General features: G+C 45.4%; 1 protein-coding gene across 4 annotated transcripts in view; it reads right to left on the bottom strand.

Moving 5' to 3' along the window:
* Window positions 1-21,183, bottom strand: part of SDK1 (sidekick cell adhesion molecule 1) — an 857,865-nt gene that overhangs the window by 203,611 nt on the left and 633,071 nt on the right. For all 4 annotated transcript variants that reach the window (XM_070567258.1, XM_070567254.1, XM_070567255.1 and 1 more), the window contains exons 14-16: window positions 19,623-19,759; window positions 1,929-2,076; window positions 800-940 (exon numbers count right to left, since the gene is read on the bottom strand). In XM_070567258.1, the coding sequence (XP_070423359.1) occupies window positions 800-940; window positions 1,929-2,076; window positions 19,623-19,759 (426 nt within the window). The remainder of the gene's footprint in view (window positions 1-799; window positions 941-1,928; window positions 2,077-19,622; window positions 19,760-21,183) is intronic.

Genomic DNA, 21,183 nt, shown 5'->3' with positions numbered 1-21,183 from the left:
TTGGTACTGCTTTACTCTTTTCTTCTTATTTGTATCAATAAATCACTGCAATGACCACATTCAGTGCGTATTTAAAATTAGCAGGAGTTCTGGCAAAGGAGGTTTCTCCTCTCAGACCCAGCCAAGTCCTGGTATGTTTCTCTCAACATGTTAGCAGCCTGACCACCCCTTGTAAGGCAGAGATAGCAAACTGGCCCCTCTTGAGCCACATCTGGCCTGCGATGTGTGAGTACGGCCTGCCCAGTGTTTCAAAATATATTGATATCATTTCCAACATTTAAAAATTGTGAGATTGCATGTAAAAAGCTAGATTTTTAAATTTCTTTGAAACACTAGAGAACCTGGCAATAAGGAGTGACATTCCAGCATGGTTAATTTAATTAAAACTGGCTAATAATTAAATCTTATACGTTATTACTAATTAAGAATTATTACATTTAATAATACATGCCCCTGGTAAAAGCTTAAATAGAATAAAAGGATTTACAATCAACAGCTCACCTTGCTCCCAACCCATACTCTCCCTCTCTGTTGTCCTGCCAGAATGCAACCCCTGATGTGGTTTCTTATGGGTACACATATGGTTGAATATGCATACACTGTCTCTGCAAGGCTGTCCCTGTTTGCTTCTGCACTCCAGTTTGCCACAGTCTCCACCACTCCCTGGAGTCCTACAGCTGGCCTGATTCTCTTCATTACTGTTGGGCTCCTATAGACATTTGAGTTTGCCACCTCAGCAAAACAGACACTTGACTCTTGATAACGACAGTCTAAAAACGACCTGTCACAAGCAACTTGCCTGAGGATGTAGCCACGTAGCACCCCATTGTGCTCCGTTTCTGGGGGCGGCTGCCACTGCACCATGATGGACTGATTGGTTCGCCCACTGGCCACTATATTCTTCGGGGGAGCACTGGGTGGTTCTTCAGGCAACATCAGCCTAAAAATAAAAGAGGGGGAGGGGAAAGAGAGATCAGCGCCGGAAACAAAGGAGCTACTTTGCGTCCTCCATCTTGCTGAATCCTGAGCCTCTTTATTAAAATCCAGAGACGACGAGAAAAGCAAAATGCACAGCTGATCAGACTGAAAGGACACGCGTGAAATAGTTACAACAAATCAACATACTAGAAAATCAGTTAAGCAAGCGGCAAGGAAGACACGGGAGGTGACCTTATTCTGTCTAGATAACGCACTCCACCTCCACTCTTTACAAGGATTACAAGGCTGAGCGAGCCAGCTCGCGGGCCTGTGGTCTGAGACTCCTTCCAAATGATCTTCTTCAGCTCTTTCGATAGTTCCCATAGCAAACTCCTACATTTTGAAAAAAGTCACGGAGAGCTCAACTATTCCACAAGTCAAGGCCACTGAGAAAGCTCCGATTAGTTGGGGAGCGCACGTGGCAATCTGGTGGGGCCGTTTCCCATGTCACATCTGAAAGAGCTCCAGAAGCAGCCTCCCCAGGGACGGGCGAGCGGCAAGACCACCCGGGACTGCGCCACGCCACGGACACCCTGAGCTCATTAGGCTTCCCCACAACACCGCTAGGTGTTGACTTGTCAAGATGGTGGCCCCAGCTCCCATCAGGCTGGCAGTCGGGGTGGGTAAAAGGCATGAAAGCATCGTAAACTCTTAATTTCATGTATACAGAGGACCGTGCTACAGGGAAGATTTCTGTCGGCACAACCAGAGCACCAGGAGGTCTAAGAAACTTCCCTCAGATGATCACAGAAAACCAGCCAGTACAACATACACTGTGTTTTCCTTCTTTCTTATAGTCGTTCGCGTTTTTGCCAATATCACTGAGGGACGGAGGTTGACTACTTTGATCGATTTCCCCCACCCAACGTGAAGCCTCGGTTTTGCTTCCGGGCCCAAGCCGCCCCTCGTCACCACATGGCCACCACGCTGAGGGAGGCGTGTTCACACACCTGCTCGTCTCTGTGCTGTACTGGCCTTTGCCCACCTGATTCACGGCGCACACCCTGAACTGATAGGTGCGGGCCGGAGTCAGGCCACGCACGGCAACGCCTGTCATCTCAGGGCCGACATTTGACAGATGCACTTTCCACGGAGAGTCTGAAAGAATGAGCAAAACAAATTCAAACGTATATAAGCACATGCCTGAATAATACCAAGTGAGTGCAGAATGCGTTCCCGTGAATTATCTCATTTCCTTACCACGGCAGCTCCAGGAGATGGAGTGTTCATCCCCATTCAACAGATGTGGAAACTGAGGCTCATGCTAGTACCAGTGAGCCTGGCATTAAACCCGGGCTTCCCACTCTGAGTCCACTGTGCCTCCTTGTACTGTTATCCGCAAGTAAAGGAATTTCTCGTTCAACCTGCATATAGCAGTTTAAACAGAACCGGAATATCTCTCATTCCTGTGTTCAGTGTGTAATGGGAAAAAGTTCTCTTTCAGCTCACATGGTTAGGCAGATTGCAGATTTGTCTCCCAGAAAAAGATGCTGCACATGTCACCGAATGATAAATAAAAACTATATTCATTAACATTTTAATAAAAGAGGAAATGAGCATGATAAAGACAGATGGGCTGCGCATTTTGCAAACCATCTGTGTGGCAGCCCATTTCGCCACCACACCCTTGAGTGGCTTTGGCTGGAGAGAGACGCAATGAAATTCACAGCTAGTTTAGAATATCTTTCCACCCAGCTTTCCGGCAGGTGTGAAAGAGTGACTCTGCCATCGGGATGGGCTCTCGCCTGCAAGGCTTCAGGAGGTTCAGCTGGGCTCCCACACCTTTAGGTGATTTTTTTTTTTTTTTTTTTTTTGCAGAGTTTAAACATGCTTTTTGGCCCTCTCATTTCATAAAGTGATGCCCCGGAATGAAGAAGACCTGGCAATGACTTTGAGTGCCCACTGTCAGTTCCCATTCGGAATTGCTGTGATGCCTGAGCTGCATTCTCAAGTTACCAGTGAAGTAAAATGTGGGGGAAATAGATTCTTGTGGAATGCAAATCGTCTTTCTTGTTCCTATGAAGTGGTGCTCAAGTCCCTTCCACCCACATTGGAGATGATCAGAAAGGGGTGCCCCATGGTTTCCACTATCGCGTCGGGCTGTGCTCAGATGGCAGACAATGCCAGCTGCGTGCACAGTCCACACACAAAGATCATGGCCGCTTCTGCAGACATCTACAGACCTAACCCGGAGGATTCACAAGTCTGCGTCTGGGAGCTCATCGGAAATGCACCCTGGCTCCTTACGGTCAGTAAGAAGTAGCCGCAAACTGCTCAAAATGAAATGAGACTCTCCGAGGCAGCTTCTGTTGACCTGCACACAGAGACGTCTATCACTAAGTCGGAGCTTGTTAGCTGGAATCCTGAACAAAAAGTTACGCTGCTCCGAAGCACGATGCCAACCAGGCTACAAAAGCTGAATCTTTTTAATTATTTCAAATAAAGCTGCTTCCGAAAACGGCTTTCTGGGAATGCAGTCCCCACCACCAGCTGGGCATTTCAGTGCTCTTGGCTTTTGCTTTTCAGCGATATAGGTAATCTACAGTTGATGAAGATCCCCCTCTCTTTATGTTTCCTTAAAAATGCCACGTATGCATCCCTAATTAACTATGGAAAAACCCACACCAATTTCTCTTCTCACTTTGGGAGTCTCAGACCCTTCTAGATGCATTAAACAGCTCATGATCTGGTTTTCTAAGCAGCCTCTCTTACAGAAAAGAGCCAATTTGTCCACATAAAGATGAAAGAGCTCCCTAGCACCAGTGTAACTTCACTTGCTTGGTGGGACCCTGGAACTCTCCATGCCAAGTCACAGACAGTGGAAATATGGTTTTCATTGACAGGTGATATGTAGTAGAAAAAACAGAGACCAAAGTTGACTGCAAGCTCCTCCACTTAACAATTGTTCAATTTTGTTTGAGCTTCTTCTGTCAAAATTGGGGACAAATCAAAACCACAGTGAGATACCACCTCACACCATCGCACACACATTGGGATGGCTACTAGCAAAAAAGCAGAAAATAGCTTGTGTTGGTGAGGACGTAGAGAAGGTAGAACCCTCGTGCACTGTTGGTGGGAACGTAAAATGGTGCAGCCACTACGGAAATCAGCACGGCAGTTCCTCTAAAAACTAAAAATAGAATTACCATATGATCCACCAATAATTCTTCAAAATATATACCCCAAAGAACCGCAAGCAAGGTCTCCAAAGAGATATTCACACACTCATGCTCATAGCAGCACTATTCACAATAGCCAAAAGGTGGAAGAAACCCAAGTGCCCATCAAGGGATGAATGGATAAAGAAATCTGGTCTGTCCATACAGTGGACTATTATTCAGCCTTGGAAAAAAAAAGGAGATTCTGACACCTGCTCCAACATGGATGAATCTTGAGGACATTATACTAAGTGAGATAAGCCAGTCACCAAAGGACAGATACTGTATGATTCCAGTTATGTGAAGCACCTGGAGTAATCAAATTCACAGAGACAAAGTAGGATGGCGGGTGCCAGGGGCTGGGGAGGGAGGAATGGGGAGTTATTGTTTAATGGGGACAGAGTTTCATTGCAAGATGAAAAGAGTTCTGGAATTGGTTGTACAACGATGTGAATGTGCTTAACGTGACTGAGCTTACACTTAAAAATGGTTAAGAAGGCAAATTTTAGGCTACGTGTACTTTACTACAATTAAATATTTTTCAAATGGTGAAACAATACGGGAATGACACCTAACTCCCGAGGCTGTCATGAGCATGAAATAAGAGAGTGTGCATCGATGCATCCATCCACGGTGGATACCTGTGCTGGTGCTCCCGTCTCCCCCCCCAGAGCCACTCTCCACCGCTTCCTGCCTGCTCTGTGCCCTGCAGGACCTGCCTGGCAGGGGTGGGCTCTTTCTGACTCGCTGGGAGATTGCCCCAGACTGTCTGCATTCTTCACGCAAAGGTTCCTGCTCTTCTCCTGGGGGCAGCTCTACCCAACCTCTCTCTCTGGGCTCTGTGACTCCCCTTGGCTCTGTGCCCTAAGAGTGGGACCGGCTCCGCTGCTGTTCCCAGCCCCAGGTTACTGTGGTTTCTTTCCACCCACACCTCTGTAAACTTGCTCCTTGTTTATTCTAATTCAAGAGTGCTGTCTCTTTCCTGTGGGGACCCAGTCCTTAATAAAACTCATCTTCTATCCCTTTCTTCCCGTGGGTTTCAGGGTCTGTGAGCCAACAGCTCACCTGTTCACTCAGGTAGAGTGATGACAGCAGTTCTAGAAAGAGACAAAGTCAGAAGGACAGCAGTGGAAGCAGTCGACCAAAGGGATGAATGGGAGCCAAGGAAGGGCAGAGGGTGCTTGGGATACTGCCTCGCCTGTCCCAGGCACCCTCCCTCCCAGACTCCCAGAGTCTGACTCTCGCCATTTGTTCACTCAGAGTGTAAACAGCTCTTGAAAGCATGTAACCCGAGTAGTAGGATCCGCTGCCCGGTTTGATTTGACAACAGGGCTTATTAATCTGCCCAGTACCGTGGGGCTCTGCTCAGTCCTGCAGGTGCGTCTCTAGAATCCTTTATTTATTCTTTCTCCTCTCCTACTAGAAGATAAAAGATCTGGCAGGAAGAGAGATTAGACTGAAAACTAATACAAATGAACCCGATCCATCTCATGGGCACTCTGATTTGTACCAAAAAAAAAAGTGGTTTGGGAAGGATTTGCTCATTCACAAGCTTCAGAATTGCCAGCTTGCTGAGAACTGTTAAAATTTAAAAAGCAAGCCTGTTCCTGACAATCAATAAGCAAAATCCCTTTAAAAGATTCTTTTCCCAGTCCTCACAAAAGAGTACTACCGATGCTTGTCTTGGGGCTGGAATGTGGCAGAATCTTTTGATAAAGCAAACCATCCCATAAAAGTTTCAATAGCTTTTTTCCTCCCCTTCAGCGAAGCCTCTCGCTCCTCTGATCTAAAAGACGAAGGCATTTTAGTCTTCCCCAATCGGGCTATCGCACAAACCTCTGCTATACAGCTGGGCATCACTAATCGTTCTCTCACGAGGACTTAGTCACTCCTGTGCTCTGTCGTTGGTTAAAAAGCTCATGGTTTTCAAGCTTTGCAAATGTACTAGAAGCTCTTTCCAATAAAAAAGGGCATTACCATTTTCTCAGTTAAAGGTAACTGAGGAAGGAAAATACTTTTTCAAAGAAAATTTCCTTAATTTCCAAAGGACCACTGTTATTATGAGTACCTAACGCTTGTATGGTAGTCCACAGTCTGGAAGTGCTTTCACACCTGTAACCTCGAGTCCTTGTGGGGAGGAGATCTTCTCTCTCCTCTGACAGACAGGACACCAAGACTCAGGAAGTATAAATGACTTCTCCCCCACCTGACAGGCTGTCCCTTTCTGGACTGGGGGATGGTTCAGACGTCACCGAAAGCAGAGCAGCGGGGCCCCCAGTGTCTCCTTGTGAGATGCAGCAGGAAGTACCCACAACACCCAGGAAGCACGGACACTCATGCACGTGCAATTCAAGAGAACACAACCAAAAGCTCAACATGAATCCATTCTCATCTCTGGGTAATAAAGACGACGCAGGAACAAATTATATGACACCACGCGGAAGCAGTCTAGGGCCGGGAGCATTCGACAGGACAATGCCCTGGTTTCGGCACCAGCCAAGAACAGAGCGAAAGGAGGTGGGGACTCTTGATAATGACGAGACGTAAGAGACGAAACAACCAGGGCAACGATGGACCTTGTTTGGATCCTGATTCAAACATCAACTGTGAAAAGTAATTTTTTAAAAAACAATCAGGGACATTGAAACATGGACTGAATATAAGATGATATTAAGGATTACCATTAATTTTGTTAGGTGTGCAGTCCCTTTCTTGAGCTGTTTACTCAGTCAATTAAGGACAAAATCAAACAATAGCTGAGATTTTCTTTAAAATATCCGAGCAAAAAAGTGAGGGATTGATGAAACAAATATGGTGAAATGTTAATGGAAATTGAAACCTAATACGGCAATACTCTGTCCCTTTGTTTATAGTTAGAACTTTCCATAATGAAAAGTTTTTAGAAAGTGATATTTTGTGACAACATTGCCAGCAATGAGCACGATAAGTGTCTCAAATTGTACGTTTGGTGAGTGAAAAATGTGATTTCACGGATGCTTTACTTGTGTTGTTTATACGAATGAGAATGAACATTCTCTCATTAAAGCAACAACTTCCCCCAGGTTAAAGAGGAAGTTAAGCGGAAGAATTAAGATGCAGATTTATTATTTTTCTAATTCTACTTCCACCGCTGTTTGGGCTACAACAGTCTGCACTTTGCGTCTCCTGAAATATAAACATCAGGTAATAATAATAAAGGCTGCCCATTTAAATAGCCACGCACGAGATAAACTCCTGTCGAATCTATTTTATCCACAGTCAGATCCTCGGCATCTAGAGGAGTGTCCAACACATAGCAGGAACTCAAGAAATACTTGTTCAGCAAAAGCCCCCACCATGTCCCCGGCACTGTTAATGGCTTTATATGTTCACATTTAACCTTCACAAAAACCTGGAGGCAGATGTGACTATCCTCATTTTCATATGGGAAAAGAAGGCACAGAGGGATTGAGTCAAAGATTACGGGCTGATCTTTCCACCTGGGTAGAAACTCCGGAGAAACGCAACTTTGTTCTTTTGAGTCCTCATGAGTAGTCATAATTAGTGTTAAAGCTAGGAAGTTCAAGGCTTGGTATGTCCAGAAGTGGAACTATTCTCTTGGATCAATGCCTTCAAGGGTCTCAGCCCCGTCACACTCACCAGACTCTCTTTCCCCACACCAGGCTGTCTGTCTAGACACTGACTGTGGGTGCTCTGGTTTCTTAGGATGATCCTGCACACACAGACAGATGCCCCTAAGAGTCTAGCCCCACAGACAAATGAAGCTGAATTTCCCAATGTTTAGAAGGCTTCGCCAGCACCAACAGCAGTGAGTCATGTTGATGGTAAGCACCCTTGATATGAAGTGGTGGGAACAGCACTTTACCTCTGTGATCTTCCTTCCAAAACCCTGTAACCCGAGTCTAATCATCAAAAAAACATCCGGCAAATCTCAGTTGTGCGACATCCTACAAAATACCTGACCAGCACTCCTCAAAACCATCAAAGTCATCACAAACAGGAAAGTCCAAGAAATTGTCCCACCAAGAGGAACATAAGGAGACACGACAAACTAAATGCAATGTGGTGTCCCGGATGGGATCCTGGGACAGAAAAAAGACATTCGCAAAGGACTGAGGAAATCTGAATAAAGCTCGGACTTTAGTTAATAATAATATGCCAACGTTGCTTCATGAGTTGTGACAAATATACTACACTAATGCAAGATGTTAATAGGGGAAAACTGGGTATGGCTTTATGGGAATTCTCTATCTTCACGATAATTCTGCAAACCTAAAACTGCTCTAAAATAAGAAGTATAGTAAGAGAAAAAAAGGCCTGTCAGTTAACGGGTTGGTGTGGTTTTGTGGAACATGGAGTGCGACCTGCACTGGAAGGTTCTGTGTGTTCTGCAAACGAAGAGAACGGGGTTGTGTGTGTGAGTTCACATGTGTGCATGAGCACACAATAGCTGGGCTCTGAGAGCTGTTGGAGAGGCAGGATTAAAGCCAGTCTGATTATTCCCGATGCTGGCGCTCTGGAGGATGGGCTGACCCAGGATTGGCTCACTGACTCTCTCAGCGTTTGAGGACCAGCTGCCTTTGGGGTGGAACAAAGGGCTGGGACCTCCACGGGCTGCAAAGAGCAGTCACCGAATGCCCTCATGCTAGGAGGCTAACTTCAGCCCCGAAGAAGGATGGGCAGAGGGACTTTGAGCTCCAGGCCGTCATCAGGACTGGCCCTGCCCAAGATCCCGGCATGGGTCCTTTCAGTTTTGAACAATTTTTCTTAACAACAGTTCCAAAATTACATAAGCTATACAGAACCCAGATCCACCCTGAGAACAGTATATGCATAAAGTAATAGAAAAAGGTAAATTATATATACATGTGTATCACTAAAAAGTAATACAAGTTCATTAAGAAAAATTTTGATAATAAAGAGTACGAGGAAAGAATGAAACAAAACAAGCATAAGTCCATTCTACAGTTGTTTTTTTAACCATTCTCATGATTTTTCAAGTGCTTTGTGTAATTATTTTCAAGTTTTCCAGAGACTTTGACCTATGTTTCAGGGTTCAGCTCAATGAGTTGTTGAAATTAGTCTGTTGGGACGAATAACGCCCTTAAGTTACTGCCACTACATGAGCAGAGATACACAGTTTCCAAGCCTAGACAACAAATACTTTCAACCTCCACATAGTTAAAGCATTTAGGGTGAAGCTGCGGGATTAACTCCCACTCCGGGCTGTTTGCCCACTCCAGGCTGCCTCTGAGAACCGAGAGCAAGCACACTGGAGCTGAGGAATAGCTTCCCTTGGCTTATTCAAATCTCATCCAGATGTTAAAAGAGAGGCATAGATAAGAACTAGGTCTGCAAAGGTTAAATAAGATTCTTCTTCAGGATTCTGGTTAAAAAATTATTAAAAGGATGAGAGGAATATAATTTGTAGTGGCACCACAGAATTTCAAGCTTGAGCTGGTAGACAGAACATTTTTAGAATAGACCATACTCTTGAAAGAAGACCATGAGGTCTTCCGGATGGATGGGACTCTATGAAGGCATTAAACATATGTAAAATGAGTGAATCGAAACACAATTTTGAAAGAATATTGTGACTCAGACCTGCTAATGGCAACCCTGGGAGATAAGATTGCGGTCACAGGGGGGATGGGCCACAAGCTGCTAAGGATGCCTGAGGGGGAAAGAGACACCAGTTGGAGAAGGTCATTGGACTGGGAGAAGGAGCAGGAAGTGGATGGGAATTTTTTACCTAAGACAATATCCCACAGAGTAGACAGTTAAGATACAGTTGGATAGCCTTCATTGGAAAGGCTTTGTCTGCTGAACATGTCTTTAGAGCAAGAACAGAAATCTGCAGGGTTAGAGTTGAAATGCATCAAGTTTTGCCATCAAAGTTAAGAAGGAAAGAGCTGAGCATTTAGGAAATGAATGGAACTCCCTGCTAACAAGTAACAGGGCCAAAGTGATGTCAAGAACAGGCTTTGGGACATTAAGCCGTTCACATCTAAGGGACTGGGGCCTCCTGAGCTGTGGGAAGACCCCAAAAGTGCCCTAGGCTTGGACCCCCAAGGGGACACACACCCCTGGGAAGGGTAGGCCTCTGAACTGGGGAAACCATTTGCTTCAGAGAAGTGGCAAGAGGCCAGAGAGGTTGGAAACGGGGATCAGACAAATCCAGAAGCATGGGGAACTCGGCTTTGAGCAGGAGACACATCAGGATGGTGGTGCTGAACCCCACAAGGCAGGCTGGGGACAGGTCTAACCTTGGCTGGCAGGCGAAGGGGTGGAAGCAGGTGGCCCTCTCTGCACGGACGCTGACATGGCCTTAGGGGAGACACGCCTTGGGGACTGCTCTATACTCTGCACTGAGTGGTCACGATGGGCCTTCCTGTGTAGGAAGTTCTGCCAGTCTCTGGGACATGCTTGGGAAGGGCCCTCCAGAAGGTGGGGACCAGCAGGGGATGCGGGCGCTTGGGTTCCTTGGGCTCCCTGACTACCTCTTCGTCTTGCCTGAAGGCAGGGAGCTAAGGGGGAGAGGACCCCAAAACCCTCCACCTCAGCCCCTCCCTGGGACTATGACACAGCAGTATAACAAAGGTTAGTAACTATCTGTGACACACGCTGTCTTCCGGGATGGATTTTAAAATGGAAGCAAACGCTATTAATGTGAGGCTCAATATGCCAAAGCCCAAAGAAAAATGAGCTAAAACGCAAAATACTTCCTAACGACTCCGAGACTCTCAGAAAATACCTGTGTGAGATACATTTCAAAGACAGCACCAGAACGATCTGCAGCCTAAAGAACAAAGTCTCTTTGCCACTTTGGCAAGCAAACCAGCACAAAGCCCGTCGGCTTTTCAGCACAGAATAGCAAGCGGGGACGAAGATGTTCAGCATATTGCGCAGTGACAGTCAGGAGCAGCTGTCACACGAGGGCAAACGAGCTCTCGGAGAGCTGTGTGCAAGACAGCCGATAGGCTCTGTACGTGAACAGACACCTGCGACGGTGGGAGAAAGAGCAGCCACGCAGCTCAGAGCTTCTCTTTGTGAAGGAAGAGGGACTTACCCACCTCCCCCGAAGATGCCAGGGAGGGAGTCAGGGGGCACCGGGCCTCGGAGAATGTTCTCCAAAAGCGACTCTTGGACCAGCCGCTGACACAAGAAGCCCTGCTCCAGAAATCTGTGGGCGCTAGAATGTTCCACGCTTGAGGAAAGACAAGCTGCCCGTGGGATATTGTTATCTGAACCTCAAAACATCATCTCAAACTCAGCGTGCTCCAGTCAGGCTAATGCACGATCTGCCCAGCCCAGTGCCTCTCAGTGGGCTTCCTGTCCCCAAGCCCAGGCCTGGGGTTGCCAGCCGTCTTTGGCCCACTACCTTCAGGGGAAATTCAATCATCTATTCAGAAAAACCAACCTTCCTGCGCAAGGCCCTTGGCCCCTGCTCTATCCCCTGCCTCGGAACCTCACACCAGGAGAAGAGCTGCCCGCACACCACCACCAGGTCTGTTTGCCAGGTCAACCTGCCGGGTTCAACTTGCTTTCCACGACATTGCTCAATGACTTTGTACGGCTCTCTGTCGTTGGAGATTTTGGTCTGGCACCATTCTATCCCTCTGTGTGTGTGGAAGAGAACGAGAGAGAGCTCTCCTACTTTTAAAGAGGACTTAAAGATCTTCTAAAGCGAAAACATACATCAAAATGGAGGATAAAACGAAAATTAAAAAATGAACAAATCCAAAATCTTTAAGGAGAAGAAAACAGAGAGATGTTCTAAGCACCAGGGATGACTTAGGTACTTGAGTTAAGTACTCAGTTCATCTTTGGGTTTCCTGGCAGCCAAGGGATCAAAGGAACACATTGGATGGTAGAGCTTCAAAGGAAGCCGCCAGGTCACTCGCGAGAAACTGGCATTCTCTCCGTACCAGAGACAGACCTACTGGATGATGTCTACACATGAGAGACAGTGAGAGATGCGCAAGATACAGAAATGTCCTCCCAACTTAACATTTCTTCTGGGACGTCTTTAGAAAAGATGAAGTGTGGTATTAACTTAACATATGGAAGACAGTGTTTCTTTCTAAGTTAAGGGAAAATACACTGATTTCAAGCTTGAGGCTCGGGAACTTTGAGTCATGACGGTGACCACGTCCCTCAGAGCATGCGCTCTGAAGACCGCCCAGTGGGCAGGACCACAGGAGTTCATGTCAGAGCTGCGAACCTGTGGGATAGTCACATATTGAGTTCTCCTGCATAAATTGTAGGGTAGTGCTAAATGGAATTTTTAGTTATTCTAAGAATAATTTACTTAGAAAGAAGAAATTTCCCTACACGTATATAAAAAATCCTAAGAACCAGGAATGGGAGGAATGCATTACATGATGAAAAACCGTCCTTTCAAATCAATATTGTGTTCATTTACACAGAGTTCAAGAACAGGCAACACTAATCAAGGAGACGGAAGTCAGAAGAGTGCCTGCCTTTGAAGGAGGACGAGTGACTGGAAAGAGACACAAGGGAGCTTTCTGGCACGTTGCAAATGTTTGTATCTTGTTTGAGGTGTGAGCTACATGGTGTATATATATTTGTCAAAACTCACTTCAGATCTCTGCATTTCATTATATGCAAATTATATCTCAATAAACAACAAAAAACTTAATATCATACAAAACAGTAAAACCCTAGTAGACATTCCATTGAGATCAGAGATTAAACAAGAGATACTACTATGCTAATTATTTTTTTAAATTATTCTGACCAACCCAACAAGATTAAAAAAACAGAAAGAAAACAATAAATTTCTATTATTTGGAGAAGATATGATTGTCGACCTTGAAAATTAAGAGGACCAACTGAAAAATCATTAGAATAATAAGAGAATATGGCAAGTGGCTAAGTGGAGAACAAACACCTCAACATCAATAGCTTTCTGACAGCCCAACAGTAAATAACTAGTTAGAAGATGAAATGGAAAGAAATTCTAATCACAGTAGCAATAAGACAAAATCTGAGGACAACTTTAAAGTATAGAACCTATGGGTATAAACCTGCAAACTTCGCTAAACAATGCAAAGAAAGAGCTGAAGAAATGCAGAAGCGTATTATTTTCTGAACAGAAAGACAGAATTACCAAGAAGTCAGTTCTCATAAAACCTATAGGTTTAATATCATTAAAAAATCAATGGGACTATTTTTGAAACCTAACAAAATAATTCCAATTTTTTTTTCTGGAAGAATAAACAGGTGACAAGAACTAACAAAATTCTGAAAAGATGAGGGGACTTGCTTTATCAGTTATTCAAACACATTTGGAACTAAAACAATTAAAATATTATAAAACTGGCAGAAAAGCAGATGATGACGCAACGGATCCAAATAAACCCGAAACAGACTTTTATATAAACAGGTCCCTTTAACATATGAAAAAGGAAACGTTCATAAATAAATAGATTATTTAACAAATCGTGTTGGAAAAATGGGGGTCATTTGGAAATTTGGAAAATGGTCATTTAGTCATTTGGGAAAAATAAAGTCATGTCAGAATGCTTACGTCTAAAGTCCAGATAAACTAAGAGTTAAATGTATCGAAAATTAAAGCTTTAAAAACAAGATGAAACTTATAAGAATATGTATTTTATGCCTGACAGTGTTGAAATATCCAAACATAAAAGCAATGAAAGAAATTATAAAGGAAAATGTCAATAGATTTAACTACATAAACATCAAACATTTCTAGATGTCAAAAAGCAATACACAAAAATTAAGGGTAAAAACCAAATTGAAAAAATACTTGTCACAAATGACAGAAAAAACCCTAAGGCCTTGATAGAAAGAAAAATAGGGGCAAGGAAACTGACAGAGCATCGCAGAGGAAGTATGAAAAGCCAGCCAACTTGGACAAATGTGTTCAACAGGACTAGTAATCAAAGAAATGCAGAGTTAAACAGCTGCGAGACCTGAGCGGAGCCTCAGAACCATAAATCTTCTGAATGAAAACACAGAGGAATATCTCTGCAAACCTGGAGCAGGAGAAGTTAATAAGCGTTTCCTTCTGGAGATTTTCATTAGTGTTGGTGTCCTGCCTTTGCTGGCACCCTGAGGGCTTCCTTTGCCTGTTGGGTAATTCAGCCCTGCTGCCGGGAATGCTGGAGCAGGAGACTGGGCCAGCGCCTCCCAGAGAGGGGGACCTGAGACAGTGTCCCCTAGGGGAGGAGATTGGGGACAGCACCTGCCCAGTGGAGGAGAGACTGGGCCAGCGCCTCCCAGAGGGGACTGAGGACGGCACACAGAGGAGATGCTACAAAGGAGCTGACCAAAGACGGAAGGGCAGGAATGAGGAGGGCACCCGCAGACCACTGAGCGAAGGTGCAGTGGCACTGGATATCTCGTGTGCTCAGGGAGCTGGGGGCAATGGCTTGTTGCTGAAGCATGAAAAGCAAAGCAGCTAGTGGCTGGAGATAAATCTGGAGAGGCAGGCAGCAGTCAGGTGATAAATGGCACTGTATACCATGCTAATAAGCCTAGAATCTGTTCTTTAAGCAATGAGAATTTCTCTCCAGGAAGGAATTAGGGCCAGTGACCTGGTTAGAAGACGGGCTAGGGACTGGCCTCCGGGCTATGTGTGAAGCACAAGCACACTGTGGAGGAGCCAAAGGTGACCCAGGGAACCCAAGCTCGAGGCTCACTGCCAGCCCACCGGGCGCCTTCAAGCAGGCGAAGGCGTTCATGTGGTCAGATGTGCACTTTAGAGAGCCCCCACTGCTGGCTCAATGGAGGGTGGATGTGAGGAGGCCAAGTGGATGGATTAGTTTGATGAGGGACAGGGGTTGCAGGAACGGAGAAGGGCAACGAATTAGATAAGTTTATGAGGTTAAACCAACAGAACTTATCTGACATATTTGTTGCGGATGGGGAATGGTGAGGAGTCAAGATTGACTTCCATGATTCTAACCTGGAAAAGGAGCAACTTTGGGGGGAAGATGATGAGTTTTACTTTGACAGTTTGAGTCTGGTGAACCCATGGGACATCCAGGTTAGCTGTCTAGAAGCCATGTGATCACATGAATCTGAGCTTCAGGGGAGAGGTCTAGGGTGGAAACACACATTAGGGAGTTGTGGCATGTGGACGGGAGGCGAACCATGGTGCACATGAGATCACGAGAGAAAGCAAGTGGGATGAGAGGACCAGTGGACTGGGCAGGAAAAACCAAGGAATACCAACATGTTAGGGGCAGGATTGGAAATGAAGACCTCAGATGAGTCAGAGAAAACAGTCTGAGAGATAAAAGAATAAGACATAAGAATAAAGACGGAGACAGAAGCCAAGCCAAGGGAACAGAGTTCTGAGTGGAGGAATGATCAAGAGCGTGGAACGCAGACATGTTGGGGAGAGTGATGACTGAAGTGTTCACTAGATCTGTCCTTTGGAGCAAGGACGACATGGCTTCAGCAGAGAAGAGCGGACGGAATGAATGAGAGTTGGGTGGAAATAATTCTCCTTTGAGGCAGAAGGAGGAGGAGAGACGGAGAGCTTGAAGACAGAGGGCAGAGAGGGATTAATGATGGAGCCAAGTCCTGGAGGAGGTGGGGGGAGAGGGAACAAGGACATGGGCGGAGGGCTGGCTTGCAACACACAGGGATTGTAGTGATTATTTTTATTCTTTGTGCTTTAAGTAATTCCTAAATTTTTATCAGTGAGTATACACAACTTTAATAACAAAAAATTACAAAGTTATTTTATATTTTAATTAAATTTAAATACTTTAAGGTATAATGCAAATCGTAACTATGAGCACTCACATCTATTAAAAGACGAATAGTGGAACTAAATACAATGACATACCCTGAATGTTTTATACAAGTATGCTTGTTTCCTGCAAGTGCTTACCAGGAGACATGTACCAAGGTTTAAAAAACCTCATGGGAAAAAGAGAGAATTTTCCTGACTGTAAGAGACCACCATTATCCTATTTTAGCAGTGAAACGCCTGAGTCCAACTCATGGAAATCACGCAGGGGCTCCGTCTGAGGATGAGATTGAGACATAAGGCCTGCCTCTCCCAGATTTCATGGGAGCTCGTGGCACCTGTTGCATTAGATGAGTGTGTGCATTTCTAACACTCTATGAGGCCAAACCTCTAGTGTTAAAGGATACATTTTTAAAAGATGAAATTATGGCTGTCATCTAAATTACAATGACCAGGAGCTAAAGATTTTAGTTACCGTCTTAATTAAAGAAGGACGCAGTGAGATCTTACAACTGCATCAAAAGAGAATTTAAACAGCACACACATGTTAATAATCAGGAATGTTAAACTGAATTTACAAACAGATGCGAAACTGGTCAATATCTACAAAGCAATAACCAATAATTGCGATAATCATTTACGTCTAGGACACAACTTAATTGCATTACCATGGACAAGAATTCTTTGCATTTTCTACAATCTACAGAGCTGTCAAATAGCTCAAAACCAGTAAAAACTGCAGGCCCCTGCAGAATGGGAGAACCCTGAGGCTGCTGGATGAGACACCCAGTGATCTGTTTTTGGGTCCACTTCAAAGTCTTTCACAACTTTTTCTGGCAGTCTTCCGCCCTGTGATGACGATAATCTCAAAGAAAGATTATTCTTGACCAAACTCAACAAACGTTTTAGAGAGTGGGCCAAATGCGTTTGCTATTCAACAGAATCTCGACCTGTTTCTGGGGTCCTTGCTATCAAGAATCTCGCGTTCTCTGAATGCAGGAATCCCAGGCAACCTTGCCTTCCACCTGGCCTGCCCCTCAGCACTCCCAGCCCCGCAGGCCTGAACCTTGAACCAGGCCTCAGGAGCCCCTGGCCCACCAAAGAGGCGTGACGACAAGAGAACTGTTAAATTTCACAGAGGCAAACCACAGGATGCCTGCGGGGGGCCAGACGTACTCTCCCAGAATGGTTTTGACTCTAGTCAAGTGGATGGAAAAGGCTCAGTTCAGCTCCAGAGTTCTGCTCCATAAAAGCTCTGCAGAGGCCCTTTTGTGACAGCTGGCATGTCGTGAGGGCAGGTGCTACAAAGTGCTGCCTCCACCACCAGACCACGCCATCTTGGCTCCTGCAGGATCCACCGTTTCCAGGAGAATGGCATCCAAATCAGCCTGCCAGGAGGAGCTGGCTGCAGAGGGTGTCCCAAGTAGCTGGATGAATGGACGATCGGATGGAGTTATTTAGAATTGCCCACTTGCGCAGCGTTGAGTGTAAGCCAGCTACAATTTCCATTTTAGTGTTCTTGCTGCTGAGCCATTCTTTCTGACCATAATTAGCCAGCATGTTCAGCTGCTTCTTAAGGGCACTGGTTCCTAATAAAAACACAACCCAGATCATTGGCCCCGATGACAGTTTGGTCTTCCTATTTGCCGTGGCAGGAAGACATGCAACTAACCATCCCATAGTAGCAGGAACTGTTTTGGCAGAGGCCACAGACTTATTTTGTATGGTTGAAATCAGGATCAGCCCTGAGATAACCATCTTATCGACTCTAGATTCTTTGTGTAATAATAATACTTTGAGCAATAATAATGTGTATAATATTCTAGATTCTTCCACATCACAGGCTCTGAAGGAAAAACAGCTGGGAATCTCAGCCAGCTCCAGATAGGTCCATTTAGGAGAGCCAGAGGTGAATGAGGGACTAACGATGTTCTTAGTCACCCTCTCAGTGAAATGCAGCATGTGAACACCTTCGGAGTGGTCCAGTATGTACCAGGCACTCTGTTGGCCATCAGAGGTACAGCGAGCATTGACAAGTGGACCCTGCCCGCCCTTCAGGGGTTCATGCTCTTGAAGGAAGACAAGTATTTAGACCAGTACTAAATACTCAAGGGGAAATATATACAATGGTATAGGAACCTCGAGGAGGGAAAAATTAATTCTGCCTGGGCATGACGGGGATGTGGGTCAAGGAGAGATAAGGAGGAAAAGCCATACGTCACAATGAGACAAGCTACAGGCCCAATGACATTGACCGTCACAAAAGCCCACTACCTGTGGCCTGGCTAGCTCCATCCTGGGGAGGCCCCGGGAAGGGTCTGGAATAATGCTGGCTTAGGGAGTGAAAGTTTACACTGAGGCGGCCCGCTGGAGAGCTTCTTCGAGGAGCTGCTGGGTGATCATGAAGGATGACGCCCTCACCCTGGGAGCATTCCAGGCCAGCGCACAGGCTCTGAGGTGGGAAGTTCGCCCATCAGGGAGCCACCGTGAAACAGTGTGGTGGGCACATGGCAAGCAAAGAGCCAAGTGTCTTGGGTAGGGTGAGGCTGCACAGGGACCAGGAGGTTGGGTTTTGCTCTAAGCCCTGCAGAGTTTATACAGGGGAGGATGCAGTCCAGTTATATTTTAAGAAAATCACTGTTTCTGCTCACGTAAGAACACTTTGGAAGAGAACAAAAGTTGATGCAGAGGACCAGGCTGCTGCAGTTGTCCTGGCGAGAGGTAACAGTGGTCTGGAGAGGCGGAGAGAGGGGAGCAGACTCCAGCTATGTCCTGGAACACCAACTGAAAGGACTGCTGATGCAGGGGATGTGGGGTCGGGAGAGGGGAAAAGGAACCGAGGACTGCTCCTGGGCTCCTGGCCTGAGCAACACAGAAGTCCTCGAGGGTGGTGACAATGAGGTTAGAATGGCTGTGGCAATGAGGTGAGAACAGAGTTAGGGTTAAAAGGAGTGCAAAGACACAGTTTGAAGGATTGAAGTTGAAGGTGTCTATGAGACACCAGATAGAGATGTCAAGTAATTGGGCTCCACAAACGATCCGGGAGGTCTGGATAAAGACATCAAGATCAGGGAAAAGATACCACTTGAAATCACAGAGATACATGGGATTTCCTTGGAAGAGATTCTGGGAGAGCAAAGAGGAGTGACGAAGTGAAGTCAGAGGAGCGTGTCATCCGGTCAGCAGAGAGGAGGAGGGAAGAATGGCCAGTGGGGCTGGAGGAAAGCCAAGAAGGAGAATGTTTGATGAAGGATGGTGCTAACCACTGCTGAGAGGTTGGAGAAGGTGACAAAAGAGCCCAGTGAATCCTTAGCATGATGTCTGTGCCAGAGAGAACGTCCAGATGTTAACCATTGTTGTTGTCGTTGACTTTCAAATCAGCCCCAAGGGGAGGCATTGTTAACTCATTTCAAAGTTCGCCCTGGAGAAGATGCTGAACTGGGTACCCTTGCAGGGCAGCCCTGTGTGCAAGACCATCCTGGGGGCCTCAGCCCCAAATCCAGGCTCTCAGAGGAGGCCCTCCAACTATTCCTTCTCGTCTGTCCCGCTCCCAGGCTCCATGTCACCTTTTATCTTTCCTGAAACCAGAGTTGTGTTTTTCATTTGAAACTCCGTAAAGAATCATAGGATTCTACTAGTTGTTTTGGGTCTAAGGCAGAAGTAAAGGTTAAGGACCTTCAGGGCACAGAGAGAAATCTGATTATCATCCATGGTGACAACTTTGCTTTGCTACTTACTGTTTTCGGACAGCTCCACAATGTAATAAAGAACTGGGCTGTTTCCATCAAAGGGTCGAACCCAAGAGAGCATCACTGTGTGGCTGTGGGCAGAATTCAGGCTGGCCAGGAGGTTCTGAGGAGAATGAGGCAGTTCACTTGGATACAGAGGAAGAAAAAGAAAACAAATGCACATCAGGATGATGGTTAGCCTCGTTCCTATGTTGCACAGTCTTGGTGTATAAGGTTTTGAAAATGGAGAACATAAAATATGCCCCAAACACAAATACCTACTACCCCCCTAAAAAAAATACCATTCACAGTGTTGTTTGTTTTCCAAACATAATTTGGTTTAATCCCTCTGGTAGGTATGAAACCACTAATGACTGTAACTTAAATTGGGTGGGGAGAGCCAATGTCTACACAGTATATTATTTAATTGAGAAAACCTGGCCAACAATTTGCCTTTACAAGTAGAAGCTGTTAATGGAAATGCAGTAAGCCATGTAAGCCGGAAAAGGCCCGGGAACTACGCTTTAATACGAAAGTTTCCGATACTAGCCATTTGGAGCTACCAGCTAAAATGCCCATCCGTATTCTCAGACCGCGTGGCTGCCTCATTACTGGCGGTGTGAGGTTAGATCGTCAGTCTGTCTTCCGTTGGGTAATGGAGATTTGGGAGAAGCACTGAAAGGGAGGTGTGGCGAAAACAGTAAGTAAAACCCCAGGGAAATAGTAAATAACACACGAGCAAGGCTATAGAATGGAAACACAACTGAGGCAAATAAATTCTGAAAAGCAGTTACTGAAGGAAAAGGTGTTTCCTGGGATTTACTGATGACAAAGGTTCCAAATCCAACTGTGTGATTTCTCCCACGGAGGGATCTGCGACTTCACAATTATGAGCTGCCCGAGTCCAGTGTCTCACCCTTACACCTCAGGAATCTGGGACCCTGTTTGGTGGCCCTTAGGATGGCCTTTCCTTCTATAAACGTTCTGAGTCAGTGCTAGGAGAAAGGGATCCGGGTGTAACTCGTTTCACCCACTAATTAGTTTGTGATCTCTCTTAACATCAATTACTGCTGACCCACATAGGCCAGCGCAAAAAGCCATAATTATACTTGATATTTTTAATTTAAAAAAATATACTCATTACACTTGGAAATTTATTAAGCTGTTATGTGCTTGCAGTTACCTAAGAAACACAGCTCTCTCTAACCCACGCACACCGTTAACAAACAAATATTTCTAATGTGGACTGTGACTTTAAATTACTACAATAAAGAACGAACTTGAGCCTGAAATGTCTTGTTTTCTCTTTAATTGTGAATTAAGTTTTAAATCAGAAAAGGAGCTGATATTTCTATTTGAGTTCTCCAATCACCAAACCTCCCTTAGACTTCCAATCCAGACCAATATGAAGAAAATGCCGGGATAAAAATACCTAATCTACTTCTCCCAAACCCCACCTCCTGATTTTTTTCCCAACCTGAATTGGTATGGTCCGAAACCAAACCAAAGTTGCTGAAACACCCTCACCTGAAAACAAACGAAGAGTAAGCTTGGATAAATATACCCAAAT

Source organism: Equus przewalskii, chromosome 12 (genome assembly GCF_037783145.1).
Source record: "Equus przewalskii isolate Varuska chromosome 12, EquPr2, whole genome shotgun sequence".
In the NCBI taxonomy this organism is placed as follows: domain Eukaryota; kingdom Metazoa; phylum Chordata; class Mammalia; order Perissodactyla; family Equidae; genus Equus; species Equus przewalskii.
This window is presented reverse-complemented; position numbering and strand designations above follow the sequence as displayed.